This window comes from Pollicipes pollicipes, unplaced genomic scaffold (assembly GCF_011947565.3).
Source record: "Pollicipes pollicipes isolate AB1234 unplaced genomic scaffold, Ppol_2.1 Scaffold_7231;HRSCAF=8579_pilon_pilon_pilon, whole genome shotgun sequence".
Classification (NCBI taxonomy): domain Eukaryota; kingdom Metazoa; phylum Arthropoda; class Thecostraca; order Pollicipedomorpha; family Pollicipedidae; genus Pollicipes; species Pollicipes pollicipes.
Window position 1 is genome coordinate 38,319,779 of NW_023597034.1, and position 26,761 is coordinate 38,346,539.

General features: G+C 50.5%; 1 protein-coding gene across 1 annotated transcript in view; it reads left to right on the forward strand.

Annotated features, from left to right (window-relative positions):
* The first annotated feature begins 1,787 nt into the window (after positions 1 to 1,787).
* Positions 1,788 to 26,761, forward strand: part of Nep1 (M13 family metallopeptidase neprilysin 1) — a 42,142-nt gene continuing 17,168 nt past the window's right edge. Inside the window, exons 1-6 of the mRNA XM_037234557.1 lie at positions 1,788 to 1,960; positions 8,584 to 8,625; positions 16,059 to 16,220; positions 22,513 to 22,599; positions 23,512 to 23,717; positions 24,791 to 24,970. Coding sequence (XP_037090452.1) covers positions 16,079 to 16,220; positions 22,513 to 22,599; positions 23,512 to 23,717; positions 24,791 to 24,970 — 615 coding nt within the window. The 5' untranslated portion in view covers positions 1,788 to 1,960; positions 8,584 to 8,625; positions 16,059 to 16,078. The remainder of the gene's footprint in view (positions 1,961 to 8,583; positions 8,626 to 16,058; positions 16,221 to 22,512; positions 22,600 to 23,511; positions 23,718 to 24,790; positions 24,971 to 26,761) is intronic.

Sequence of the window (26,761 nt, forward strand, 5' to 3'; positions counted from 1 at the left end):
TGACATTTCAACCACTATAGTCTCTTCTGGGAAGAGTCGAATGATATATGTACGACGTGTACGAAGGTGAAAGTATTTAATCATGCTGTTTTCACTGTTTTGGCCGCCTGTTTTCGCTCACTATCGAAGCTATCAATAGCAGAATTTTTGTTAAACGAAAAGCTGCCCGGACATAGCTGAGATTTTCAGGCAAATACCTCTGCCGCGTAGTAAAAATCCATGGAAAGTTTGCAGCTAATATTATCATATGAAATGCAAATGGTGCGATCACTGAAAACAAATTGCCTGGAATTACAAGGAGCGCAATTTGTGATCATTAAAAGCTGAACTGCTTCGAAACAACAGACGATAGAAGTTAAGCTTAATCAGAAATAATAGCATGGCCAACTTTATTGTCTTAAGCTTTACTTTCTCGCATGTTCTTGAGGACTCAAAGAAAGCTATGCCACTTTGAAAGTACTGTAACATTCAATATGGGTTTTGTAGAGTTGGCAACAACCCGGGCTGTCAGGAAAAACCGGGAAACCCAAATGGGCAGCGAACCGTATTTGTTTTTGTTGCCTTTGAAAGGTGACCGAAATTTTACATTGGCTTTCAGTCATTTGAGGCTATATATATATATATATATATATATATATATATATATATGCATATCCATATATATGTATACAATATATATATATATATATATATATATATATATATATATATATATATATATATATATATATATATATATGTATATATATAACTTAAAATCTGCTGTCCAGCTGTGTTGCTCAAAACGCAGACCACCACTAGGTCAGGTGCCCAGAGCAGATGCCCAATTGACGTGTCTATATCGGGTGTCCAGATCAGGTGTCCAGGTCATGTGTCCAGGTCAAATATCCCAATTGAGTGTCCACGTCATGTGTGCAGATCAGGTATCTTGACAAGGTGTTCAGTTCAGGTGTGCAGGTTTAAATGTCCAGTTCATTGCTCAGATCATGTACTTACGGCAATGGCCCAGATCAGACGTCCAGGTCGTGCGAGAAAGTCAGATGTCCGAAGTTAGAGTCCAGATCAGCTGTCCAGATATGGTGTCCAAATCAATATTTAGGCCAGATTTCAAGGTCAGGTTTCGAGGTCAGGGGTCTAGGTCAGGCGGCCAGGTAAGACGTGTACGTCAGGTGCATAGGTCAAGCCTCCAGGTCAGGCATTCCATGTAAGCTCTGATTAGGTATCTGCTTGTCATCGCAGGTGTATAGATCATGTGTCCAGGTCACGTATCCAGGTCACATGTCCAGATCACGTGTCCAGGTCTCGGGTCCAGGTCACGTGACCAGGTCACGTATCCAAGAAAGGTGCACGGGTCAGGCAACGGGTCAGGTGTCCAGGTAGTTGTCTAGGTCAGATGTCCAGGTCAGTGTCTAGCTCAGATGTCCAGGCCCGGTGTCCAGATCGGCTCTCCACGTCAAGGTCCAGATCACGGTCGCGGCAGGCGCTTCAGGTCAGCTGGCCAGGCCAGTGCTCAGCGCCGCCGCTGCCGCCCGGCGCCGGCGGCGGGTCAGCGCGGCGCGGCCCGGGTCAGCGCGGCGCGGTCAGCCGGCCGGCGGCGGGATCGTTACCGGGCGCGACTGCGCGGCCCGCGCCGGCGGCCGCAGTCGGACGGAGCCCGGCCGGCCGGCCGGCCCGGCCACTGCCGGCGCCACCATGAGCAGCGACGGCCGCGCCGCCGCTGAGCGCCAGCCCCTCGCGGAGCCCAACGGCGCGCTCGGCTCGCGGGTGCAGCACGCGCTCCACAACGGCAAGGAGCAGTTCAGTGTGGAGACGGTGCCGGCGGCGCGGCGGCGCAGGAAGCCGGCCGGTGCAGGCGCGCGGGAGAAGTACCTGCTGGCGCTGGTGGGTCTGCTGGCGTTCACGGCGCTGCTCTTCCTCGTGCTCTACTTGCAGACGTCGTCGACGGGCGCGGCTCGCAGAGGTGAGGGGTCGGGCCGGCAGGGCTGGGAGGAGACCCCGGGGCGTCGTGAGGGGTGAGTGTCGTGCCACCCATGGGAGGTGGCGTCTGATTCGGAAGACGCGGAACGACCCGGCAGACGGAGATTTGGGTGCGCGGAGCGACGAATTGGGGCTATCTGCGTGGTAAGGATGGTAGATGACTGCTGTGGGCGCTAGTCGGGCATTCCTGGAGGAGTGTGCGAAGCGAGCATTTCAGCACGAACATTGATGGATGGCGCAGCCAATCTCACACACATTGTGACAAAGACAGGCCGCAGTTTTAGCACGGAATGGACAAAAGCCGAGGAAAATAGGCGTCCATTAAGTGCACATTCAGTCGATGCCCTTTCCCCAGTCTCGCCAATCTCAGACCGGTGTGGTTGTGGAACCATGACTATACAACTTATCACTAGTGGATGGTCCATAATTTATGCGCTTCCGCGTACTTCGGGAATTCCGAGCCAGGCTGCTCTAGCCACGCATCATAGTATACTGATATATTACCAGCGGATGTTTCAGTGATAACCATGAGCATCAGAGAAAAAACACATGCATTTTCACGCAGTGTGAATCGAACGGGAAATGTGCACTGTTCCTGGCATGATGACGATGATGTCCGCAAAGTGACAGGGCTTTGATCATGCCTCCAAGCAGGACGGAGCCCTACCAAAAATATTGGGGCGGCAAATGATATTTCTTCTTTTCCATGGATCGCCTTAGGCCGAACGTTGGCTTTTGAAACGCTGAATATGCACCAGTAAACCGTGAAGCTACACCTATGCCCTAGTCAAAAACAGCCTACGTCTTATCGGGCACCGTTACTTGTACCTCCTTTAATGTAGTGATCTTATCTATATCCCTTTCTCATTTACGCATGTGGGCCTGGCTGAATATGACCATTTGGCAGTTGTGCGCCGTTTGGAACGTTCCTACGCTGATTTCGGTAAATTATTAAATATATTTGTTGACTTTTCACGCACCTTGCAAGTTCAAAACTAAGATGAAAGGAGACCGTAATAAGGCTGTGCTTAGACTAAGACTTATAATTAGAATATGAAGCAAATCTGGTTCCTAGCGCATGATCCCGTGTGCTTGGAAAAGCTGTTATGGCTGGGCAAAGTGCAGTGAAGATCATTAAGACCAACCTGGCGGCGGCTTCAAAAGCCACAGCAAAATGTTTTATTCAAGACCTGCTGAATGTTCGTCCAAAAACAACTCTCCCCACTGATATGAACTCATCAATTTGCCCACGACATACTTACACACTTTGACAGCGTGCCATCGAATGACATGAGTAATGCATTAGGGTGGTTTGGATGAGGGCAGCGTTTGATGTCATAAAAGCAAGGACTAACATGCACATCAAGTAACTTGCATGGTTAGAAACGGTGGCAAATGGCCACATTGGCTGCTGAACTAGTACAACATGCCAGACATGCCGGGACGCGCATGATTGTAAGCGTAAGTCTTTTTAAGTGCTCTCACTCAACTCTTACTCTCGAAGCTGTTTCAAATAAAGACTTGAAACATGCTCTGAAGTGACAGAATGCTTAACGTACACATTGTGGTGACACGCTGGATTGGATACTTAATTCTAGTTATTTTAAATCTGAAATGTAGCAATGCTCGTTACTTAAAGGAATGCATACGTGCATGTTTAGGTATATGGATATGCGTTCCCTCCTAGTGATATTTCACGCCATAAGTTTTTACGCGACCTGATGATTTAAACCTAACTGTTCCTACTAACCACAAAGCTTCGCTCGTAATGTGTTGTCGGAGCTCCAAGACAGACACCGGTGGTCGGCATGATCTATAAATCTTGCAAAAGTTAAGGACAGAATTGAAAGCTGTTTTTTGAACAACGGAAAAGCTCATGTGTATTGCTTTGACACTCGTCAGAGGTCATCAATTTTCACTCACACTGCGAGACAGGAAAGGGCAGGTACGCAGCTGGAGGCGCATCTTTGATAACCTCCCGACAACATTGAAGGCTCTCTTGTAGTCTGGTGCGGGCTTTACAACGTGCTCTGTCATAGCTGGTAAAAAGCTGTATTTATTTATTTATCTATCAAAATGGAAAGAAAGCCAATTCGACCTTGAGGGTTAGAAGCTTTTCTTAACCATCCTCTTTACACGAGGCCGGAAAATGTCACGACTGACATGCGACCAGTGACCGCTGCGGGGGGGGGGGGAGGGGGGCGGGGGTTGTGAGGCAAGAGCATATCCGAGAAGCTTTGTGTTTCGGCTATCCGGTAGTCACTGCAAAATCGTTCACATGCTTCATGCCAGGGGGTCTAGCTGATTCCAAAGTGGGTTCGCACGCCCCGTGGCGTCCTGTATGGAAGCACCAGAGCGTCAGAACCGGAGCGAGGCATACTTAATCAAATATATAAGACATCAGAAGGTGGCGGTGCTGTCTTACGCTCGGTCGCCGGTTCGCCCGGGCCGGAACGTTTACGCCCGTGAGGCCGTTTAATCGCTGACGACGGGCGTGCTATCTGGCCACCAGCTAACTTTAGCCAACCGTCGTCGGAGGAGGGGGAGGAAGCCGCCGACCAAAGAAAGCGGCATGTGCAGGCGCAGCGGGGACCTTAAAACATGTGGCATGAAGCGGATCAAGTTAAGTCGGTTGCTTGTTTTCAGCCTTGCCAAGTGTATATTTTTATGTTTCTTAAGCTTTGCAAATTCATTTACCGCCAAACATAAAAACATGGGACGTAAAAGTAGTACCCAGCTTAAAATGCGTCGTACTTGGAACTAAGAATATGTGGTGACAGGCATGCATATCATTTTGCAATGACTTCCATTGATATTTTTGCATCACTTCTGGAACTGTGATGTTCGAGTGAAAAACTTACTCAGGGAAACCTTTCTCCCGCTGCGTTTTTTTTTTCTGCTAGCAAACGCCACCGTTTCTTTGCTTTCAAGCAGCCTTCCACTAAACTGAGCCAGGAAAATCCCCTCGAGGACATTTACAAGACCATCCATTGATTAAAATGTGAAATATCAGGCCGTAAGTGCACCTCATGAATCTAAGTCCCTCAGAGCCACACAAAAATGAGAGTAAATGAATGGAGGTTGGGAGAAGAACGGATGAGTGGGTTATCGCGCCTGGCGAAGACAAAGGTGAGTGGAATGGAGAAGGCACTCGCTTCGAATTTGCGACAGACCAATTCGTCTTTGATTTGCCATGACCCGGTAAAATTAGATGCTTTTCACAGAAAGTAATGGTGGATCAGCCATTTGGGGTCATATCGATAGGTATCGGGGCAAAGAATGGTTGAATTAGCGTGTGCTTTCGGTTAGCAAGAACACACGCAAAACGATTGTAAGAGGTCATTCACTTTGTTTACAACAGGAGTTGATATTGCATGATTGGTTATGAGCTATTCAATTTGCGTGGTGGCCATTGGAGACATTTAGTTTTGAGGCATTGCTGGGGACTTCCCAGTAGTCAACACAACACGGAATTAGTTTAATTTCGTTGATATTATCCTTCGGGCTGGGCAAACCATGAATATTCGTAAAGCACCATTTCAGACCTGGTTCGTTGGTATTTTGTCAAAAGCAACTGTAGCTGTGGGGAAGGGTTTAATATATAATTGTAACAAGTAATACAATAAACAAATGTGAGAAATACAAGAAATGCTCAAACAAAACTGACAGTGTTCGTGCGCCCGGCTGTTAATGCTGCTTTTTTACCATCATGCACTCAAGCCTAGTGAATCTGGGTTTGTTTGTTTCATGCTTAAGAAGTACGTTCTTTTTACAAATGGTGAACGGATTGGTAACGACTAGATAGGAGCAAATATAAACAAGAAGTGAGTGGCATTACTCAGACACAACGGACCATGCCCGGAATCTGTGCAGAAAACTTTCCCGTGAACGCCTCCGATCGTTGCTGTTCCAGAGGTAGACAGGTTGGCTCGGGTCGGCTCGGGTCTCGGCTGCAGCCCTCACCGCATCTTGAGATCACCCGGTGACCAGGCCTCGCCAGACTAATGGAAGACTTTGGTCGACCCAACAGCGAGACATTGCATGTCCTTAACAGCTACGCCGTGTGATGTTTGCAGAGGCATACAAACGCGTGTCGTTGACCAAACATTAGGAAACTCGCAACAGGTGACGTATTCAAATTTAAAGCCGTGTTGCATTTGGTGATAAACGCTGCGTCCGTGTCTTTATTGTCAGGGCTCTAGCGAAATGATCAAAGGCACGACCACGCGGTCCATTATGAAACGCAATATTGCATAAACTACGGTGCATGTTGGTATGCTCTTACAGCCTGGCACGCCGAGTGCGTGTTATCTGAAGTTCACGGCGCCATAAACTGAGCTTTTTGTTCCAGTCACTTATAATCACATGTAAAAATGCATAATCTGCCTCATTAATAGCTACAAACGTTGCATAAATGGAAGAGAATTTCGTGGACCGCTAATTAATTCAAGATGAGGCGGCTTATTTGACCTCTACCTGGCCGTGGATAAGACATGGTGACCTCTGGGTCACCTCAAGTCTCATTATCTGTTGAAGGACCTTCTGATACATAATTCATTAACTGATGTTTCCTAATCAAGTTAAACATTCGAAAATAGCAGGCACAGGAATGGAGTGACATCACGCACTTAAATACGGGCGCCAGTAACGCGGATGGTCCTTCCACAGTGCGGTTATCACTTTTATCAAACGCCTCTTTGGCGTTCCGCTTCTTCTGTGGGGCATACAACGGGCATTACAAAGAAACGACGCTGCAATGAAAAAAAAACGGAGCACGGTTTTTATGGAGTCGTTGTGTGTGAATCGTTTGGGTATTACAAATATTCGTTTGGAAATGTTGTGATGATACCTCCATGGACTTCAGTCCAATACTAAAGGATGATTTTTGACACCTCCGGTTTCTCTAATCAGATCGGGATCGAGACTGAGACTGAGGCTGAGGCTGAGGCTGAGACTGAAACTGAAACTGAAACTGAAACTGAGACTGAGGCTGAGACTGAGACTGAGACTGAGACTGAGACTGAGACTGAGACTGAGACTGAGACTGAGACTGAGGCTGAGACTGAAACTGAAAATGGAACTGAGACTGAAACCGAGACCGAGACTGAGACCGAGACCGAGACCGAGACCGAGACCGAGACCGAGACCGAGACCGAGACCGAGACCGAGACCGAGACCGAGACCGAGACCGAGACCGAGACCGAGACGGACGGAAACAGGGACAGAGGCAGAAACAGAGACAGAGACAGAAATCAAGAGACAAAGATAGGGATGGAGGTAGAGACCGAGGTGCATAGACTGACAAACATAGACAGAGACAGAGGCAGTTCTTTAACAGACACTGACAGTTCGTTTTTCCTTGCATTGAGACCTTTCTTCATAACTTGTGTCGATCAGGGCATATGAAAGTTTCCATACCACGGATTACCATAGCGTGCCGTCGTAGAATTAGCTCAATAAATGTTCTAGCAGCAAAGTGAGCAAATTTAAATGAGGAACATTGAAGCAATTTTCTATCAGTGATGTGTAATGTGCGCGGAGCTTGTTATAATAATTGGCAAAAATTGTGATTTCAAATGAAAAGTTTGTTCTCTCAAGGATGGATTCTTGGGAAAAGATTTGGCAGTCCTAATTGCACATACCAAACCGAAGTAAGTGTGCGGGCGTGTACTTACAAAATTCCGTTTTAAAGTCGTCAATATCCCTTTCAATAGATAGCACCGCAGTTTGGACTGTGGCGAAAATCCACTGCAATGGTGGCGCGGAACTAATTATAACCTGCATCACATTAGAAATTGTGCTTTCCTCACCCAAAACCAACGATGTAAATAATTTCGATTGTGTATTGGGTTTAACAGATCTCTAAAAGCTGTGAGCGGCACTACCACATGTTCGTAACCAGACCAGCAAATTTTCGTGCATTAGTTAACGAATGCGGTAGAGCGGTGAACAGCATCGCCTCCTTGTTCTTACATGGGATTTGGTGCTGTGATTTTTCTTTGGAAGCCCGCTTATGTTTAATAAATCCTCCACACCAAGGTAAGTGCCCATTCACGTTTTGTGTTCCTCTTCAGCACCCAGTCTATGGCTATGTGTGATCACGTGGTCATAACCATTTAAAACTTAAGAAACTTCCGCAAGCTGTTATGTGCAGCTTGTAAATATGCTTGCTTGTAAATGTGACAAGCTTAACCCCCGACAATAAAGCCAAGGCACCCACAATCACTAACAAATTAAAGTTACTGGTTTGACTTGTCTCTTTAAAAAACGATTTCGTGTATTTAACCTACCAAAACATGTTAATTGCGTCATTTCCACTTTTACCGCAGCACTGACTATGTGTGTCTGCAACGCGTTGTATGCCTGTGGAGGTGCATTTTACTTTAGCGCGTTATTTTATCACCAGTGCTTTGAAATCTCAAGGCAGTTTTTCTGTGTTGACGAACACTTTACTGATAATGGACAAGTCAGTCCTCTGGTAGTGTTTTCAGTTTTTGAAGACTGATGAATGAAGCTTTAGTTAAAGACAATGAGGCACCCTCTCGGTCTGCATCCTTTGCGTCGCAATTTGATAAGCATCTCTAACGAAATGTTTCTTTTTTGCAGGTCGTGCGAAAGTATGCGTCACACCTGAATGTGTTACAACAGGTAAGATCCCAACCCGGCCGGCCTTCCTGTCGTCTGTCTCTGTGTCGTATCATGGACTGCGCGCGGTAAGAAGCGCGGCGAACAAGGCCATGACACTGGGCACAGCTCGGATCTGGCATGCAAGGGGACGTTGCGAAGTGTCACAATCAGCAGAGTACTTTGAAATCTGGACGGCTCGGGTGAAAACCAGGTGTGGTGGAAACAGGCGAGACAGAACAAGCGAGGTCATCGATCAACTGTCCCCCGGGGGGCGGTGCCAGTAGATCAGTTGGAAAGAGAGTTGGTCGTCGCACCAGCGAGCGGCAGCACAGTCAGCACATTTTTCAGCATCAAAATAGCTCACAATGAAATGTCATTGCCAAACGAGTCGGCGCAGATCCTAGAAGTCTCGACTTTCGCCGACGGCCCATGCCGGAGCCGCCGGGATCCGGTACGGGTCGGGCGTCGGTCGGTCGGTCGGTCGGTCGGCCGGGCCGGCGGCGGCGCGACCGGCAGCTGGAAGGCGTCCTCCGTGCCGACGGCGGCCGCGCCACGCGGCGCACGGCCAGCGCTCGGCTCCGTTCCGCTTTGTTGGACGCTTTAGCCCGTGTCACTCGGTCTGAGTGTCTGAATGAGCTGCCAACGCCACTTGCGGTGCCTACTCTCGGCGCCTCCGGCTGCCTCCTTGAGCGCCGTGCCACGGACGTTGCGACGGGCGCCGCTCGGGGGCTGCTCCGCCACCCGACGACTGCCTTCTTGAGCATGTGGGCGTCTTCTTCGGGGTCACGGGGTGCCACGTGGGCCAGATGCAGTCGCTGTATGCTGAGGACGGCGCCGGCCGGCGTGCCACCGCGCTGCAAAGTTACACGGAAGATTCGTCGAGTAGTCTGACGCAACATGCAGTTGGCGGCACATTATTTGAAGTTATGCAGCCAAGTGCTTTCATAGCAAACGACAATCCTTTTAAAGATCCGGTCTATCGGCACTTTAAGGCAGCGCACAGAAACCCTACAAACTGCCAAACGCTGTTGCTGACGCTCGCTCCGCTCCGGTGAATATCCAACGGACCAGTAATCCAGCGACACGGCGCAGGACCTCAGGACGTGCGCCCTACTCGGCTCGACTGGGATCGAAAGGTCAACTGGCACTTGACACGGGATGGTTGTGTCGTGGCCTTGCATGGTACGAATACGAGTTCTTCCCAGTCATGTGTGGCCTAAAGGCCGCAGGGCGAGGTGTCGATGGACTGGTAGTGACACATCGATGGTGGGCTTTTATACGTGTATTCAACGCATCCTGATTGGCTTGTGAGTACCCGCGTCCGAAATCACCTGTACAAACAGCCTACAACATTTTTTAGAACCACACGTTCGCGAATTTTTTTTTATAATTAGCATCCTAGGAACGTTGATGCCAACCACTTTCTTTCCTTGTAGTCACGTCAGCTACGTATATTGGAATCGCCAAGCTGCATGGGGTACTGTAGAGGATGCTGTATGGGAACAGCACTGTATGAGAACGAACTGTATGGGAACGAACTGCATGGGAAATCGATGCACCTGGAGAGCGACGCATGTCTTGCGCAGGTTCGATCAGCATGTAGTAATATTTTCTGGTATATCCTTATTTGAAGATAGCACCCAATGACACTAATGATGAAGTAACACTGTAATGCAGATCTTGATTGGCATCAAACAACTATGTCGGATTGAACGCTTGCTTTACTAGTATCAGATGCAAGCTTTTACCCAAATGGCTTGCTTGGGAGTCGCGGAAATCACCGGGTCTACACCAACCTGTCACCCTTCATAAGTGAACTGTTTACATGTGTAAGCTTGCGCCTGTCTGTCTGCCACAGTTGAATATCCCACGACATTAGGAATAGTTCGTTGAATGTTGTAAACAGGCGTCTGTTGGTACGCTACCCGTCGAAGTCTGCTGTTTAATGTTACTCTAAATATCGCAGGCGTTGTGTGATGATACCCTATTGTTGTCTATGCATGGTCAGTTGTTACTGAGCTGTGTGAATCAACTGGGTTTGTCTATAAATATGTGATGAAAAATGTATGGAATTTCATAACAGAATAGCATAAGGACACATTCCTACTAGCAACAAATGCTGGGACTTGAGGACCGTGAGGGGTTCACTGATCAGTCAGAAGCAGGATTAGTAAGTGAACGGCTTTACAAATCGAGGCACACTTGTTTAGCTCATTGCATCCGTCTGAAAGTACAGGCATGTGCCAGCCGTCTTATTCGCTCTTTATGTCCAGTGGAGCTCGAGACTATTTCGTTCGATTCACCGTGTAACTACAGTGTAGTTAAAAGCCGTGTAGGTGGTGACAGTGGTTACCACTCATTTACTCAGTGGACTGGCGACGCGCCGTGGCTATTCGAGGAGCAACGCGTTCGCTTTCAGATACCAGGGTATCGATTTATCGATCTCTGTCAACCTTGGCTCTAGCGCTGGATCAGTGCGCCTTCGGCTTCAATTAACATTTTCCTGGTTTTGTCAATGACATTAGCACTATGAAAAAATGGCATCCTGCCTAATTGTGTACTCAAACTTGGCCGGCTGATTCACTGTCATGCTTTATTTTGACTGAGCATAGCCTGACCTTCGTTTATTCTCATATCTAGCTTAATGGCTGTACATGAATGCTGGCTTTATCTTGGTGTAATTCCGTTCCCAGCCAAATTAATATTTAAATACTGCTCGTTCGTCCCGTTTGACGCAAGCAACGTTTATGACGTCACCGTTGCTATTGACGATGGCGACGGGCAACGTTGACACTGACAATATCCTGACACATCTGAACTCAAATCCTACAGTAACAAAAAATTATATAGGGATGATTTTGGTTGGCAAAGACAAAAGAAGATTGCTTATGTGACAAGGTATGCAACATATAATCTGACATAATCTGACAGGCGGCGCATCTGACAAATAACTTATGTCAGATATTAGGTGTGCTGGGGCCGTAATGTCAATAATTTTGTGTACGCTAGCATGTCCTCGCATGTCAGACTTTACCATTGCGCAAGCTTCAAACAAAGCTGCTTTTTCAAAGATTCATTAAGAAATTTGAATAGTTGTTCGAATTGTTGTTTTCTGAGAACATGTGATGATGGTTCGCCTTGCGTTGTCATGCCCGTGTGTTCGTGTTAATTTCCCATCATTTGAAGGCAGTGCTCCACATTTGTGTGAGGCTTTGAACTGAAATAGCTTGAAGTAGATCCAGAAACCGGGGATTGAGATTATAAAAGAACCAACCCGGGCCAGGATCCAGGATCTCGCGTGTTAGGAAGAGCAGGTCCGAACCAGGAACCATCACTGGGAACCAGGCATGTGTCCATCCAGCACCATGGCCAAAGCCAAGGAAAACGGGATCTGCTGTTGCACGCCTCCTCCCGCGTGGGCGTCGGTGTTGTTCGCAGCCGTCCTAACCAGTGGCTAGAGTGGGAACTTTAAATGGATTGTTCCAAATTTGTATGGTTTTGAAATGAAATAGCTGTTTTGAAACTCATTCGTTGCACTTCACAGCCGTACCATCCTTAAGACCTAATCCTCTCTAGTTTCTGAGCTACCCAGCCGCGAAAATGGGAAGAGTATTTTGGGAGAGTATGTCCAGGTCACGTGGGCGTTTATGATGTCAGAAAGCGTCATTCATATCCTGCCATTCCATAAGGCATGCGGCGATCGAGGCCTAAGAGAATATAATTGTGGAGGAGTTCAAATCTGTCATTCGTCAGCGCGATTTCCAGATACAACGGCCGTGAATTGACTCCCAATCAATGTTGTACAAAGTGAGGTAACGTAATCAAACCACGATGCATTGAGGAGCACATTTGCTTAACAGAGAATTGCTCTCTCTATAGCAATCTTTTCTACGTAAAAGAATACCAGTAAGCATAAGTGAGTTTGTTTCAACATATCTGATGATGCTTCCTTCAATATCTTCAAATGTGAAACATTTTCCTCTATCGTAGACTTATCCATTTACCACGCTGTTAAACGGATTCGTCATACGCAAGTGCCGTTTAGTTCTAACACGGCATGGAGCGTCAAATGACATTCACCGCGCTCAAGCCCATTAGACACGTCATGAGACTGCACTAAAAAGTATCTTTTGTCACCACGACACCACGCACACTCCGACTTCGAGACGGACAGTGTCCGGCGACGCCACGCAGCCCCATGTCCCGACAGGGGGGGGGGGGGGGCTTGTGCGACTCATGAGTAGGACGGTGGGGCGGGCGACGACACGGTCAGCAGGCTGGCGGGCGGCCCATTGTCCACTGCTGCCCGCAAGCGTGGCGCCCGCTGCTGACTGGCAGACGGGTGCTGGGGAGCCGGGCATAGCGCGTGCAGACCTCATGAGGTCAGCAGAGCGGGGCCACGTATGGGGCTTTGTGTGGTCGGCAGTCACCGCTTGTTGAAAAGGACGGTATTCACGGCGCGGTAGCCTTTTTTCGAAATCTACGTGCCGTGTACAAGGAACGAAAACAACCGTGAACTTTGATTCTGATGCACGTCGTCTTGAGTAGGTTGGTGTAGTCCATACACGAGATGAGGTCTGGGATTAATAAGCAAAGAACTAGGTCTAGCGCTGTTCTGAAGTAACGACAGCATAATTGGAGCTAAAAATAAAAACAATTTACTTGATTGTGATATCCCGCTGGTGATGCAGTTGCATTCCCTGGTGCTATCGATATTAATGGCAGGTCCTAATGGCCCACCAGAGCATGTCTATGAAATACGCTTTAAAGGTCGGGCACTCTCTTTAAAATTTAGAGATATCGATACGTCTTTTAAATTGGTAATGGATTCTGAAAAGACCCTAAAATGCCCGCATTGTGTCGCAGTTTGAATAATGATCATTAGTTTGTTTAAATCATTACAATGTGTATCTTATGAAGTCCTGTTGATGTAAATGCCTCAACATCCAGTCTTGGAACTTAATATCTCGCGTGGTGCAGTTCATAATAGCGTGATAGCGTGTTGTTTGTGGCATGGTAGTTCTCTCACTAATGCACTCGTATGCTTGGAATGCTTACACGGACTGCCGCCTGAACTCCACCTCACTGCGGCATATGTGCTTCGGGTGTGGTGAAGAAAAAACGCCTCCTGAAGCTCGGTCATCGCAACAAATGGCACACAGTCGTGGCGGCTACGTGTCAATAATGCACCAGCGACCCAACTTTGAATAGATTTTGAACGCATTGCCGACGATTCCTTAAAACGGTTCATTCCGAACGTTTTTAGATGGATGGCTTTCTGGGATCAGAGCTCACGCTGAGCAGCGCGTTTTGTGTGAGGCGTGACCCCTACAAACCAATCCTGCAATTCCAGGTCAACGGCAGATCTGGTGGCGCACGTTGAACGTGGTGCAAAGCCCAGCGCAGTCCAACATGCTCTCTGTTCTGTGATGTCACCCGACCTTTCAACGCGGTCGCTGTCACCATTATTCCATACAAGTTCATACCATGGCCTTTTGCTGCACATGGCCGCAATCGCTCAAAAAACGTAACTCAGTCGGACATTTCATTGTCGTTTGACAACGATAAAAAGCTGAGACAAACTCAACTCACTCGGCTGCAAATGACAATCACGGCTCCAAACCCGACGTGCGCGGTGTACAGGTATGACACATTTACATGGCATAAAGACCGAAAATATGTGCATGGTATCAAGACAAACAGTGCATTCTAACAGATTTGAAGGCTCTGCGCACTGATTGGGTGTTTCAAGTCATGAAGCGTTGGATGGGCCACATCTGTAGACGCTGCCAAAAGTACGGATGTGCACTCATGAAGTGACAGAGTGAGCATGGCGAGTTTTAGCACCCAGAGTGCCGCGTGCAGCCGACACCGTGCTCGCTAGCGGTGTCCACTTAAGCGTGTGCTGGTCACGGCCGGCGCACGTGACGCCGGCCAATCGATCACCGTCACGTCACGTGCTGCGTGCAGCGTGACGTGCAAACACGGCTGCTGACGGCAACACTCTCGGCGCGGTGCGTGCCGCGCTGCCACCGGACGCCCAATGAATTTCTTAGTACGAGCTGGAGCGAAGCGATTGCACTGATGACGCCATTAGTGGTTTTACTGTCGCCGGCGTGCGGAACGAACACGCAAAGGACGTTGTGTGAACGTGACTGGCGAAAAAATCGAGCGTCCTGTTCATTTTCGGGTGGCTGAGCGGGTGATTCTGTTAGTCAGTAGAAAACAATGATCGTTCAGGTGCCTTAGCGAACTGTCACACATATAGCTGCCCACTTCTTAACGTTCGAAAATGTAAGACTTATTATTGCGTCATCAGAAAAATAAACTGGAGTTCTGTTAACAGGGTGGTTGGCACAATTAACATCACGGAAAAAAGCAGATGCAGTAGGAAGAAGAACCTTGCGGAAAACTTACAGATTATCCTTCATAGTTCTGGCCACATCAGTGTGATGTGCTGCATGTGTTCGGACCACTCTGCCTCCTCTCTTCTGGCCAATCGCTGCCTGCATACGCCACCTGCCAGAAATGTCCCGAACGTGTCATTTGACAGAATTGCTTTAAGAAGAACGTCAATCGCTGTCAACTTTGCAAGGATGATCAACGCTATTTTTTGTTTGTTTTGTACTATAGATGAAGCAGCATGCTGACTTTAACTTGTGCACTGCGGAGCGCTTACATAAGCTGAATTTGCAGATTTAATTCATGAGCAGCGTGTCACTGTTCGCGCCATGGTATGTTTGATAAGAGCTCGGCGGACGGTGGTGAAACTGAACAGCTTAGTGGTGTGCATTTTTGAGACCGTATCGGGCAATCGAGTGTGTTTTGAATGGCATTTTGGCAACCAGCTGGATGAATGTGTTTGTACAGAACTATGTCTTAGGGCCAAGGACCGTGCGCTTAATCCCCAGAGATGAGCTAAAAGTAGCATCATGTGCAGCGCATAACCTTTCATAAATCATTTACCAAAAATGCAACTTCGCCTATTCAAGTGATGTATGCCCCATAGTCAATAAAGGCACTCGTTTTGAAGCACCGTTACCAGTAATTTGTTTAGATAGCGACGGTGATTGAAATTATAATTATGCTCCCGTTAGGTGAAATGAACTGAAGAAGCCCTGGTGACAGAAGTCTGGAAATGCTGCAAATGCTGTCCAAAATTGCTGGTAATGAATGTTGCGGTGCTGGTGATGATAACAATCAACATTTGGTGGCAATGCTGGATTGTGCATTGGTGGCCATGTTGTTACTGCTGGCCGCCGTGTTATTGCTGATCGCGGCGATGTTGGTGATCGTGCTGGCGGTGATGCAGCTGCCTCGCTGCTGGCCATCATGCTATTACTGATATCGGCGGTGTTGATGACGATGCTGGCGGTGTTGCAGCTGCCTCGCTGCTGGCCACCATGCTATTGCTGATATCGGCGGTGTTGGTGACGATGCTGGCGGTGTTGCAGCTGCCTCGCTGCTGGCCGCCATGGACCGGACGGCCGACCCTTGCCACGACTTCTTCCAGTTCGCCTGCGGCACGTACAACAAGGAGCATGTGATTCCGGAAGACCGCAGCAGCATATCGACCTTCGAGGTGCTCGCCGATCACCTCCAGGTCACCATTAAAGGTCAGTGACCGGATCTCAAACCGGTTCCACATGCGAGCGAGTGGTTATCAATGGCCTCACGAAACGAACGCAAAAGACATTCCTGGATCCGAGGTCAAACGTAAGATTATAGCAGGGCACCGACTTTGATTTGGCAATCAGCTACAACGCAACTCAGCTTAGCTGAATTGTCTCAACTCAACTCAACACAAAGCAACTCAGCTCGGCTCAGATCAGCTGAGCTCAGGTCAGCTCAGCGCACCTTAGCCCAGCCCAGCCCAGCCTAGCCCAGCCCAACCCATCCTGGCCAAACTTGCACGGTTTTCCCGTGTCATCCTTTGTCATGCAACCATTCTCTGTGCGATTTTCGCCAAAGTTACCTTAATAACCAATATCACATTTATCACATGCAATTATGGTTTCATGCATATCTCCAAAAGAATCCCCACAGGGTCCTTTGCTATCATGGTGCTTATGTCACATGTTTTGTGTCATAAAATGTATAATCACTATATTTTCGCTAAGTGTTCCACACGCGCACACTCTTGTGCGTACTGGCGCACGTGCGCTGACAGTTTCGAATGATTCTCACTCTCCGATGTTCAAATTTGAGCTTCTGTGGAACGTTTGCCCACATAACGAATATTGAACTACGTGCTTAATCGGTGAACATACCGTGTGCAATAGCCATGATATGATGCATCTGTCGATGCGAGACATCACGTGACGTGTTTAGCACAGGTACTGAAGTTCTACGTACTCGCCATGACCAAACAAGCCATCCAAGTAATTTCCGCTGTGCTCTTGGGTGTGTTGGGAAATTTTACGCCGGAATTAGACGCTGCGAAATGCATATCAGTTGGTCAGGATAGCTGAAATTGCTATGCACTGTGCAAGAACTATATTCCTAACGTACGACAGCACCAATTATGGAATGTCATTATGTCCCGTTCCGTGCGATGCGTATAGAACATCACAGCCTCCACAGAAGCCCAACCGAATTTGACATGGCCCATGGTTTGGCAAAATTAATTGGTTCCCATTGTTCACGTCCGTCAAACCATCGTTTTTTTTGCATACTAGCTGGCATCAGCGTCCTTCGATTGGTTTGCTCCCGTGTGGTCCTCCCACTGTGCAGTCAACCAGTGGTTTTCCTCGGCTCGCATGGCCTGGCTTCTCCTGCCCGCTCGGTATCTGCCGTGCAGCAACTGTGCGCTTCCGATAGGATGGTGCTTCAGTTCGTTCAACCTTCACTCTTCTGTTGTTGGCCTGCAACGGTCTTCTGTTGTAAAGCTGTTGTTTCGCGTGCCCCGCGAACGTAAATCGAAATGGGTCAACAGTTGGCATTGACATGGCCAAGCCTTGTTTGTCTGGAAATGTTCAGCGTTCAGTCAGAACTGATAAGTGATGCAAATTATGCAACGTAGTCTGGGGCACGCGCGCTTACAAACCCTAGCAACAAAAACTTCAATGCCAGGCGTTGCAGCCTTCATAGGCCGCGCGGAGTCGGGCCCGAGGGAAACACTAAGTTGTAACCAACGGGTGGACGAAAATAATGACGCATTTGAAAGAACCAACGTTGAGTGTATTAGAACGTCCCAGGGCGCTTCTTTTCACCTGTGCGCTTTATAGATTGATGCATAGAACGCATTGACCTTTACAACACTGCGAAGTTGTGCTAGAATCTTGTAGAGGTGGAGGAGTAAGGGTAGAATCTCTATTTTCTTATTGACGTAACTGCTAACCCGCCCAGAGGACAACCCCGAAGTTGCAAAAAAAAAACATACGCACAGCCTAATCTTTCAACGGTGCGAATCAATTTTTGAAAGCATTCAGAGGCACTTTCCACGACGGCCGCTCTCACGCGCTTGGCACCCGCCTCCTGTTGTTACTTGCAGTGGTCAACGCCGTCCAGTTTGACGGAAACTGCAACCCAGGCCATGGCTGGCCGTGCTTCTGAGATTGCGGGCGCGCAGGCTTAAACCTTTTGATAAGTTGTTCGACGAGTCGATTCTGCGAAGGAGTAAACGTTCTCAGGCCAACATGGGATGGCCTCGTTCGTTTTTTAACTCATTTCAACCCAGTCCATTCAACACTAAGGAGACCCATCCTTTCTTTCCGGGAAAGGGACCCCTTCGAGAAGAACACTAGCGGGCACATTAATATTGTTCCTGGTCAAGGGCTGAATGGCCTTCCGGGAACGGACAGACCCAGCGCACGCGGGGTGTCTCCGTCTGATCCATTCTGGCGACACGGGGCGGGATTCTCTGGCTGATCCGGAGGCCGTTAGAAGGATACATCCTTTCACATTGGTCCCCACCCTGACACAGGAGGCCTTCTGACCTGCGCTAACTGCAGTTGACCCCGGACCGACGCGGGAACCCTTCTTGACGCAACGACGTCTCTTATCGTCGCATGTGGTCCAATAATTGGCACAGAGACTCTAGTTCGGCTTAACAGATCCATGCTCAATTGCGATGGGGGGCCCACCGTTCGGCAATAGGGCTCTGACTCCCACAGGACTCTTCTGTTGCCTCAATGTGAAGCATCCTCATAAGCACTCATGTTTCCTTTCATTGTCAGATGGCCCCGACCAATGCAAGAGGCCCTCTGTCATTAGGGGCCCCCGACGCCCCCCCCCCCCTACCCCGACCTATGAAAATCGCGGCTGCGGCTGCTTCCCTGCTTGGGAAATGAGCTGTTGGAGCTCAGGCCGACGCGGAGCCGAATGTTCAGTGTTGGTGATCTCTGGCAGAAGCAGAAGAATGCTCTGTTCCATGGGTCCTCAATCGGTGCAATAGGCCTTCTAAATGACGCTTGAAATCACGGCCCTACGGACGGGGACACAGTCAGCCAGCCCTTTGGGCCGTTCAGCCTTGCAATCGGGTCCTTGATCTTTGGTCTCAAGAGTCCCTTTGGCCCTTCTTCAGGTCCCCTCAAACATGGCCCCTGGCTGGCTCGGGCCATTTGCCGCCACACAGCCCCTGTTAAGCACTGCGACCCATGACCGACACAGGAGCCCCTCCTTGCGTTAGGGATCCGGAACATTGCAAAACGCGGGCCCCAACCTTGTCCCTGCTTGAGAAATGGGTCTTAACAGCTCAGACGGACATGGAGTCGACTGTTTGGCTCCCTTTTGAGACCCCATTTAATGAAGATAGAGAACCCTTATAAGAGGAACCTAACAAATCTCTCTGACTGACATTTCAAGTGCCGACAATACGGTGGGGGGGGGGGGGGGGGGGCGGGCACGAGTCTAATCGGGCCCTTGGTCTATGATCCCGCGGGGCACTCCGGCCCCCTTTCGGACCTCCTCAAACAAAGCCCGCGGCCGACTGGTGGCCACTAGCCAGGACATGACCCCCTGTTACGCACTGTGGGCCACTGATCAACACAGGGGCCTCAACCACTGTTTCAGCGGCCTAAACCAATGCAAATTGTGTCCTCTGGTCTTGCTCCCGCTTGCGAAGTGGGTTCTCGGATTAAGACTGACAGAGAGCCAACTGTTTGGTGTGGTGATCTCTGAACGACTTGACCCCCGTGTTGTCTCAGGGGGTCCTCGGATGGTGCAGGAGGACCTCTGGCAGATATTTCTGGTCACGACCATACGGACCGAGATTCTTGATCTGGCCTAGAGCCAGTCCTTTGAGCCCTCATGCCCTCCAACCGAACCTCTGATAATCGGTTCCGTTGGACCGCACGGGCCCCTCTTCAGCCCTCATCGGACACTGCCCTTGGTCGGCTCGAGGCTCCTGGCAATCACAGAACCCTCTTATAGGCGTTGTGGGCCCCTGACAGATACGGGGGCCCCGACCAGTGCAGATCGCTGGCCCCGGTGTTGTAGCTGACTGGAAGTGGGCCCTCAGGCCCACATTGATACGGAGCGGACTGTGCGGTACTGGTGGTACCTGACCAACATGTAGACCCTTATCGGCCCAGAGTGTCCCTGATCGGCGCAAAGGGCCCTCTGACTGTCATTTGAAGTCCGTCCCGCAGGCTGGGTCCTCGAATAAGACTCAGTCCGGAGTCAGCCCTTCGTGCACTTAGGCCCTCCAATCAAGCCCTTGGTCGTCGGACCTGGTAGGCCCCCCAGGCAATTCGAGCCTCCTAAAACCGTGCCTCTGACCGACTTGGGGCCCCTTACAAGCCAGCACAGCACTGGTGTTGCTGGCTGTGTCTGCGCGACACAACCGACATGTAGGCCCTTATCGACTCGAGGGCCCCCATAAGCGCGCAAGGCCCTTTGCTGGCATTTTAGCGCCTGGCTCTGCCGGCAGGGGCCCCTGAATGCAACTCCGGCCTGCATTTCGGGTCCTTCAGATCCTTAAATCGGGCCCTTAATTGTAAGTCTCCAGGGGCCCGATGGGCCCCTCGGGATCCTAGGGGGGGGGGGGCGCACGTGCTCCTTGCGTGCCCCCCCCCCCTCTGCCTGCGCTCGAGGTAGGGATCGGCCATGTACAAACTACAAGCGAGCATTTCTGTTGGACCCTCGCCTGTCGCTAAGCGATGATATGACAAGCCCCTTGTATGGTCGCCTTTGTTGAACGGGCTGGGGAGCCTCAGTCACGTCGTACTCCATGTCGTCAGCGTGCGATCAAAAGGCGTCCTGCAGCGGCCTTGACTCACTGGCCTTGTTGTGCCTTGCCTCTCCTTTGCATCCGAGATTGTTGCCCATCACTTTGCAAGGCAAATTCGGCGCGAATGCATGCGAGCCGTGATGGTAGTTTACGGACAACTTTTGTGGATGCTGGCTTAGGCTGCGAGCCGTTGCGAGTGTTTTGTCTGCATTAGGTATACTTTGGTTAGGCTCTCTCTCAAAACATTATCGATTGGGAAACAATGTTTGGCTTCTTCCCCGTACAAGCGTAGCACAGCAAGCTCTTCATGAATGCATGAGGGGCCTACAAGCTGACAGCTTCAGGTCTGGATGGAAAGCTCCCAAATATGTGTATGTCGTTTTATCACAATTAGTCGAGCTGGTCGGCCTAAATCACAACTCTAAGACTGTAAAGCATAATTTATTACCAGAAAGCATAACAGCAGCTGAGCGTATCCTGCAAATGGAACGGGCGCGCATATTATTTTGCTCCTACGGCGTGTACATTGTGCATATGGGCAATGCGATGGAACGATTGTTTTGAACCAAGGTAAGTTGTAGTACTTGCGCATCAGGATGTGCCAGGTTATCAATGCTTGAATGTAATAAATGGACACTACTTTATCTTTATGGCTCACTCAATCGTTACTACACACCGTGACAGCCTCTTCGCCCCCGAGGAGATTACCACTTACAGTGTAATGCCATTCACATTGATACAATACTGGCCTCTCGCCGGACTAGCCACCCGCTTCGGAACACTGACACTGAATGACGTCTTGGCGACCAAGCTGTTCACCTGTCGCCAGGCACAGGTTGAAGCACGCAAACGGCAGAAAAAGGCGCTGCAGCCAGGCCGCAAATAACGGCACCTTTGCAGAGTTAGCACGAGCGTTGGTTGGTTAGCACGAACGTGCTGGGAGGCTGCTCAACAGTTGCGGTCCCGTACGAAGGCAATCACCGCTTCGCTGCCGCCGTTTGCTCTGCTCGCCCGAGTCTAAGTGAGAGCTCCATGTTTGCAATAATTGGCACTTCAGAAACGGGCATTCGTTATTGTCAGTTCAGATAGCAGCGTGATAGTCATGCGTTCTGCAACCGTTGTCTCGTGACGACCAACAGTAGCCGGGACAATTAAGGTAAATGTTCTGACAGATACGAGGTTTCGCGTCGCATTGCGGCACCCGGACCACGAACCGAGCAGCGCGACAGACACCTCTGCGGTTCGCGGCTGGCGCGTGTGCCAGCGGTACACGTGCTGGTTATTTCCGCGCCGGAGCCAGCACACCTCATTAAATAATCAGGTTACCCGGGCTCGTCGCATAAACGCTGCGGCACGAGCCCGTCCGGAAGTCTGGCTTTCGCAGCACCCGCTGCCTTTGAAGCGGCCGGCGAGGCCTCCGGTTAGGCCGGCCGCTCGCCAGCTGTCGTGCACCGCCGCCGAAATTATTATTTATTATAATTAAATTGAATTAGTGACGGGAGGGACGACAGCATGCGGACTCTTGTTTATCAAAATAATTAATAAGCTGTGTGTGACTTAAGACTTCACATAAATGATGCCATGCTTTACACCTCTGGCGTGATAGATAATGTCTCCAGGAGTTTTTCATTAAATGTTTTTTGAAAATGTTTCGAAGGAACATCAAGATCCTCAATGATCGCTTGCATTGCCTACCCGGCTGTAGTGTCTAACGTGGCGTGTTTCGTTTGTTTCAGGTCTTTTGGAAGATCCTGTAGTTGACGTCAGGGATAGCAACACGACGAGAAAAGCAAAAATGTTTTATTCCAGTTGCATGAACACATGTAAGTGTACAGAAGTCAGCTTGTGCTCCCATGCGTATTTGATAAATCAGGATAAGCTTGGATCAAAATATATTCTGCGATCTTAGGTGATCAATCTATTTCTAAATCCATGCTACGTTTTATACTTCCGCCAAGGAATCTCGTCGTCTCTTGGAACTACTTTGAAGGAGTGACTCTCAAAATAGACTGATCTGAACCAGCTATTTTCCTTTTATTGATCAGCGCCTCGAAATGTTAGTTGCGCTTCGGAACAGTGGGAGAGGTTGTGCAGCCGTCAAGCTCTTGCATAGATTAATAGAACATGCACGTCTCCTACATTCTTCTGTATTTTTTCTTGCCACAAATTGTGAGTTTAAGCTCACCCATGTAACTTTCCCTGGTTCGGCCCGCCACCATCCACTTTAATATGCCCCGCATCGTCAAGCATATTAATTCCCACATCCAAACGAATAGCCATTTTTGCCGACACTACCCTCCTTGTATATTATGTAAATTCTGTTATGATATTCCAAGCTTTATTGATTCAAACGTATGGTTTCTCCAGCATGGTACAGATGCCCCCGAGAACTATGCGAGCGCTCAAGAGATGTCGATCACAAATCAAGCGCGGAACCGACTTGTTCAGCTTACGCTGCACTTTGCTGAATGTCTGGACTTGCTGACCGGTGTCTGGCGGCTGGTCGTCAGCCCAGATCCGTCTGGAGTGCTGCCCTGTGTCTGACGTCCGCACGTGCTGACCGATGTCTGGCGGCTGGTCGTCAGCCCAGATCCGTCTGGAGTGCTGCCCTGTGTCTGACGTCCGCACGTGCTGACCGGTGTCTGGCGGCTGGTCATCAGCCCAGATCCGTCTGGAGTGCTGCCCTGTGTCTGACGTCCGCACGTGCTGACCGGTGTCTGGTGGCTGGTCGTCAGCCCAGATCCGTCTGGAGGGTGACCGGCCGCTGCGTCGCGTGCTGGACGAGCTGGGCGGCTGGCCGGTGCTGGAGCGCGGCTGGCAGGCCCCCAACACCAGCCTGGAGCGCTTGCTCGGTACCATGCGCAGCCAGTACGACCAGGGCGTCGTGCTGGAGATGTGGGTCGGGCCCGACGATCGCAACTCCTCCATCAACATCATCCAGGTGCGGCATGGCCGGCGAGCGCCGCATGACACGACCGCCTGATCAGTGAGGCCGCACTCATATCGCCGCCACCGTTCTTTTCCAATCGCAGGGGTGTAGTTTTGCAGAATAGGTTGGCGCGGGGGGGGTGCTGAACAGGAAGCAAATGGTTGAGCCTGCCCTTAAAATACCGATAAATATATTCGGCTTAAACGGGGTGAAAGCGCCTCCCCTCGCCAAGTGAGCATAAACTACCCCCTGGCCAACCGACAACAGCGTGCACTCTAATTTGTTGCGTTTCCCCAAGGCATATGTCATTGAGCCTCTTTAGGAAAAAGCAGAGCCTTGTAGATAAAAAAACATAAATAGCACCACACCACCCTTTGATCTGTACCGCGACGTAAGTGCAAGTTCTGTAAGTTCACTGTCAGTGTGAAGGTTTTAGCGCCTGCTTGTCTGTCGCCCCGACCCGGAGCCCGCCCCGTCCCAGAGTCTCGCCCTGTCCTTGAGTGAGTGCGTCCCGTCCGGGAGTCTCGCCCCGTCCCAGAGTCCGCCCCGTCCCAAAGTCTCGCCCTGGCCTTGAGTGAGTCCGTCGCGTCCGGGAGTCTCGCCCCGTCCCAGAGTCCGCCCCGTCCCAAAGTCTCGCCCTGGCCTTGAGTGAGTCCGTCGCGTACGGGATTCTCGCCCCGTCCCGGAGTCTCGCCTCGTCCTGGAGTCCGCCAGCCCTGAAGCCCGCCCCGTCCCGGAGTCATCCGCGTCCCGGAGTCAGCCCCGTTCCGGAGCCCGCCCCCAATTCTCCGCCATCCGCCCGCTGACTGTCCCCCGCCGGCTCTCGGCCGTCCGTCCGCTGACCGTCCTCCGCCGGCTCTCGGCCGTCCGTCCGCTGACCGTCCTCCGCCGGCTCTTGGCCGTCCGTCCGCTGACCGTCCCCCGCCGGCTCTCGGCCGTCCGTCCGCTGACCATCCCCGCCGGCTCCCGGCCGTCCGTCCGCTGACCGTCCGCTGACCGTCCCCGCCGGCTCTCGGCCGTCCGTCTGCTGACCGTCCTCCGCCGGCTCTCCGTCACGGCTGTCGCCGTCACGCTGGCTGCTGCAGATAGACCAGATGGTGCTGTCGCTGCCGTCGCGGGAGTACTTCGTTTCGGACCGGTACCGGCGCGAGCTGGACGCCTACCGTAGCTTCATGACGGAGGTGGCTGTGCTGATGGGCGCCGAGCCGCTGTACGCGCAGGCCGAGATGAACCGCGTGCTTCAGCTCGAGATCGCCCTCTCCAACGTACGTGAGCCGCGCACAGCCGGCTGCCGCGTGCCCGGCGTCGGCGTGAGGTGGCTGGATGCTTGCTCTTGTGTTTGTTGGCGGCGGCTGATGTTGACAAAAGTTTATATGGCAGATATGATGTGATTTGACAGTTCCCGGACTAGTGCCAAACTGGAACATGACTACGCAACGGAACATAAAGTGAAGGAAATGGTTGCAGCTGGTACTCTGAACAGGAAAGTGGGGAAAATTTTCAGATTGATGTGTGAGACGGGAGGAGGGATCATGTCCTACCGTTCGTCGCTCGGCTGGGAGATCGCACAAGTCCGTAAACTGCTAGGTGCTGGGGACGGGATGACCCCCTGCACCACTGGCCGATCAAGGAAGCCACCCTCCACCAAGGCTGCAGGCTGGGCGTGGGGGGTCCGGCCACCGACACCATCCAGAGCATCTTTCTGGCCCGTCGACACCCCTCGGTTCGCACGCGCCGCTTATGACGAGCGCCGCCTCTCGGGTGTGCCGTGTCACCCAGGCATGGTTTCCGGACCTCACGACGCTCCGGTGGCGCTGAACGCGCTCCGATCGGTAGACAAAGGACATTGGTATGCTGGTGCATGCCGCTTTTTCAAAGTGGCATGCTGCACGCGGCTTCCAGCTTGTTAGCGTCCGATAAATATTTGTCATGCCCCGGCCACGTTTTTGTCACCCGATCAAAGTGCTTTTCGCGAGTCGTAACACCGTTCGTTTTTTGCAACGTGTGACCATTACCGCTCGGTGGGCTGCGGCCAATTTGGCCTTCCAGTGCTGATTACGGCGCCCTTGGAGGCCACATTTGCCATTACAGGGGCTCTCTTACTCTGATGAGTGAGGCTGGGTGGTGAGACGGAAACGCAATTGGATTGTCTGCCCCCTCAGGCTCCCCTCCCCTCTCCACCCCTTGTAGTCATGCAGGCGTTGAGTGGGGTGCTGACTTTTGCAGAGACAGATACCCCAATACATGCGTAGAACGGCCCGCTCGAAACCGGGTAGAATAGGGTAGAACAACAAGGTAGAAAAGGATGAAATACGTGGGATGTGCGCTCTGCAAGGGATTTAGTCTGACAAAGCGCGTCGGTTGTGGATTTTTGTTTGCATTCACCGTTCTGTCCTCATTACCGCGTCAATCCCAAATGTTCCGAGAGTTGCGTGGAACTCGCGTCATGGTGCAGCCATCTTGTGTCCTCAAAGACAAAATTTTCTCGGAAAATTTCGAGGTGTTAGGGAGCCAAGCTGGCTACACACAATATGCGAGTGAGTTTACCGCGTGCGAAGAGAGTTAAGCCCCCAGGCGGTCTTGGTAGCGAAATATCCCAGGCGGTGCCGGGGAGCATCACGGGAGTGGTACGCCACAATAGGTCAGCGAAGTTGCAACGAGTTGAATGGGAGGCAAGGGACACATGGCAACTTCATAAAAGCAACGTTGCAGTCCATGGCCCTGCATTCGAGCAAAGAGAACGCAAGAACAAGGGGAAATGTTAGAATGAACAAAGAGCACTACCAACAAACGGCATTCAGTAACAAGTGCCATCGGCGCATTTTAATAAAAATATAATTAGAAACGTTTTGGTAAATTGTTTAGTGCATTTGCAGGAAACGTTATGCACATGAATAAAACAGTGCTGTTCGCCTCGTTCCCTGTGGAGAAACCAGGAGAAAGGAACAACGTCTGCATTCGTTTTGGTAGGTTTATTCCCTGCACCATCGCTGATGTGTTTTCCGACAGCAGGAACGAGGCTGCGAGCTAATGGTCCATAATCTAGATATGTGGGC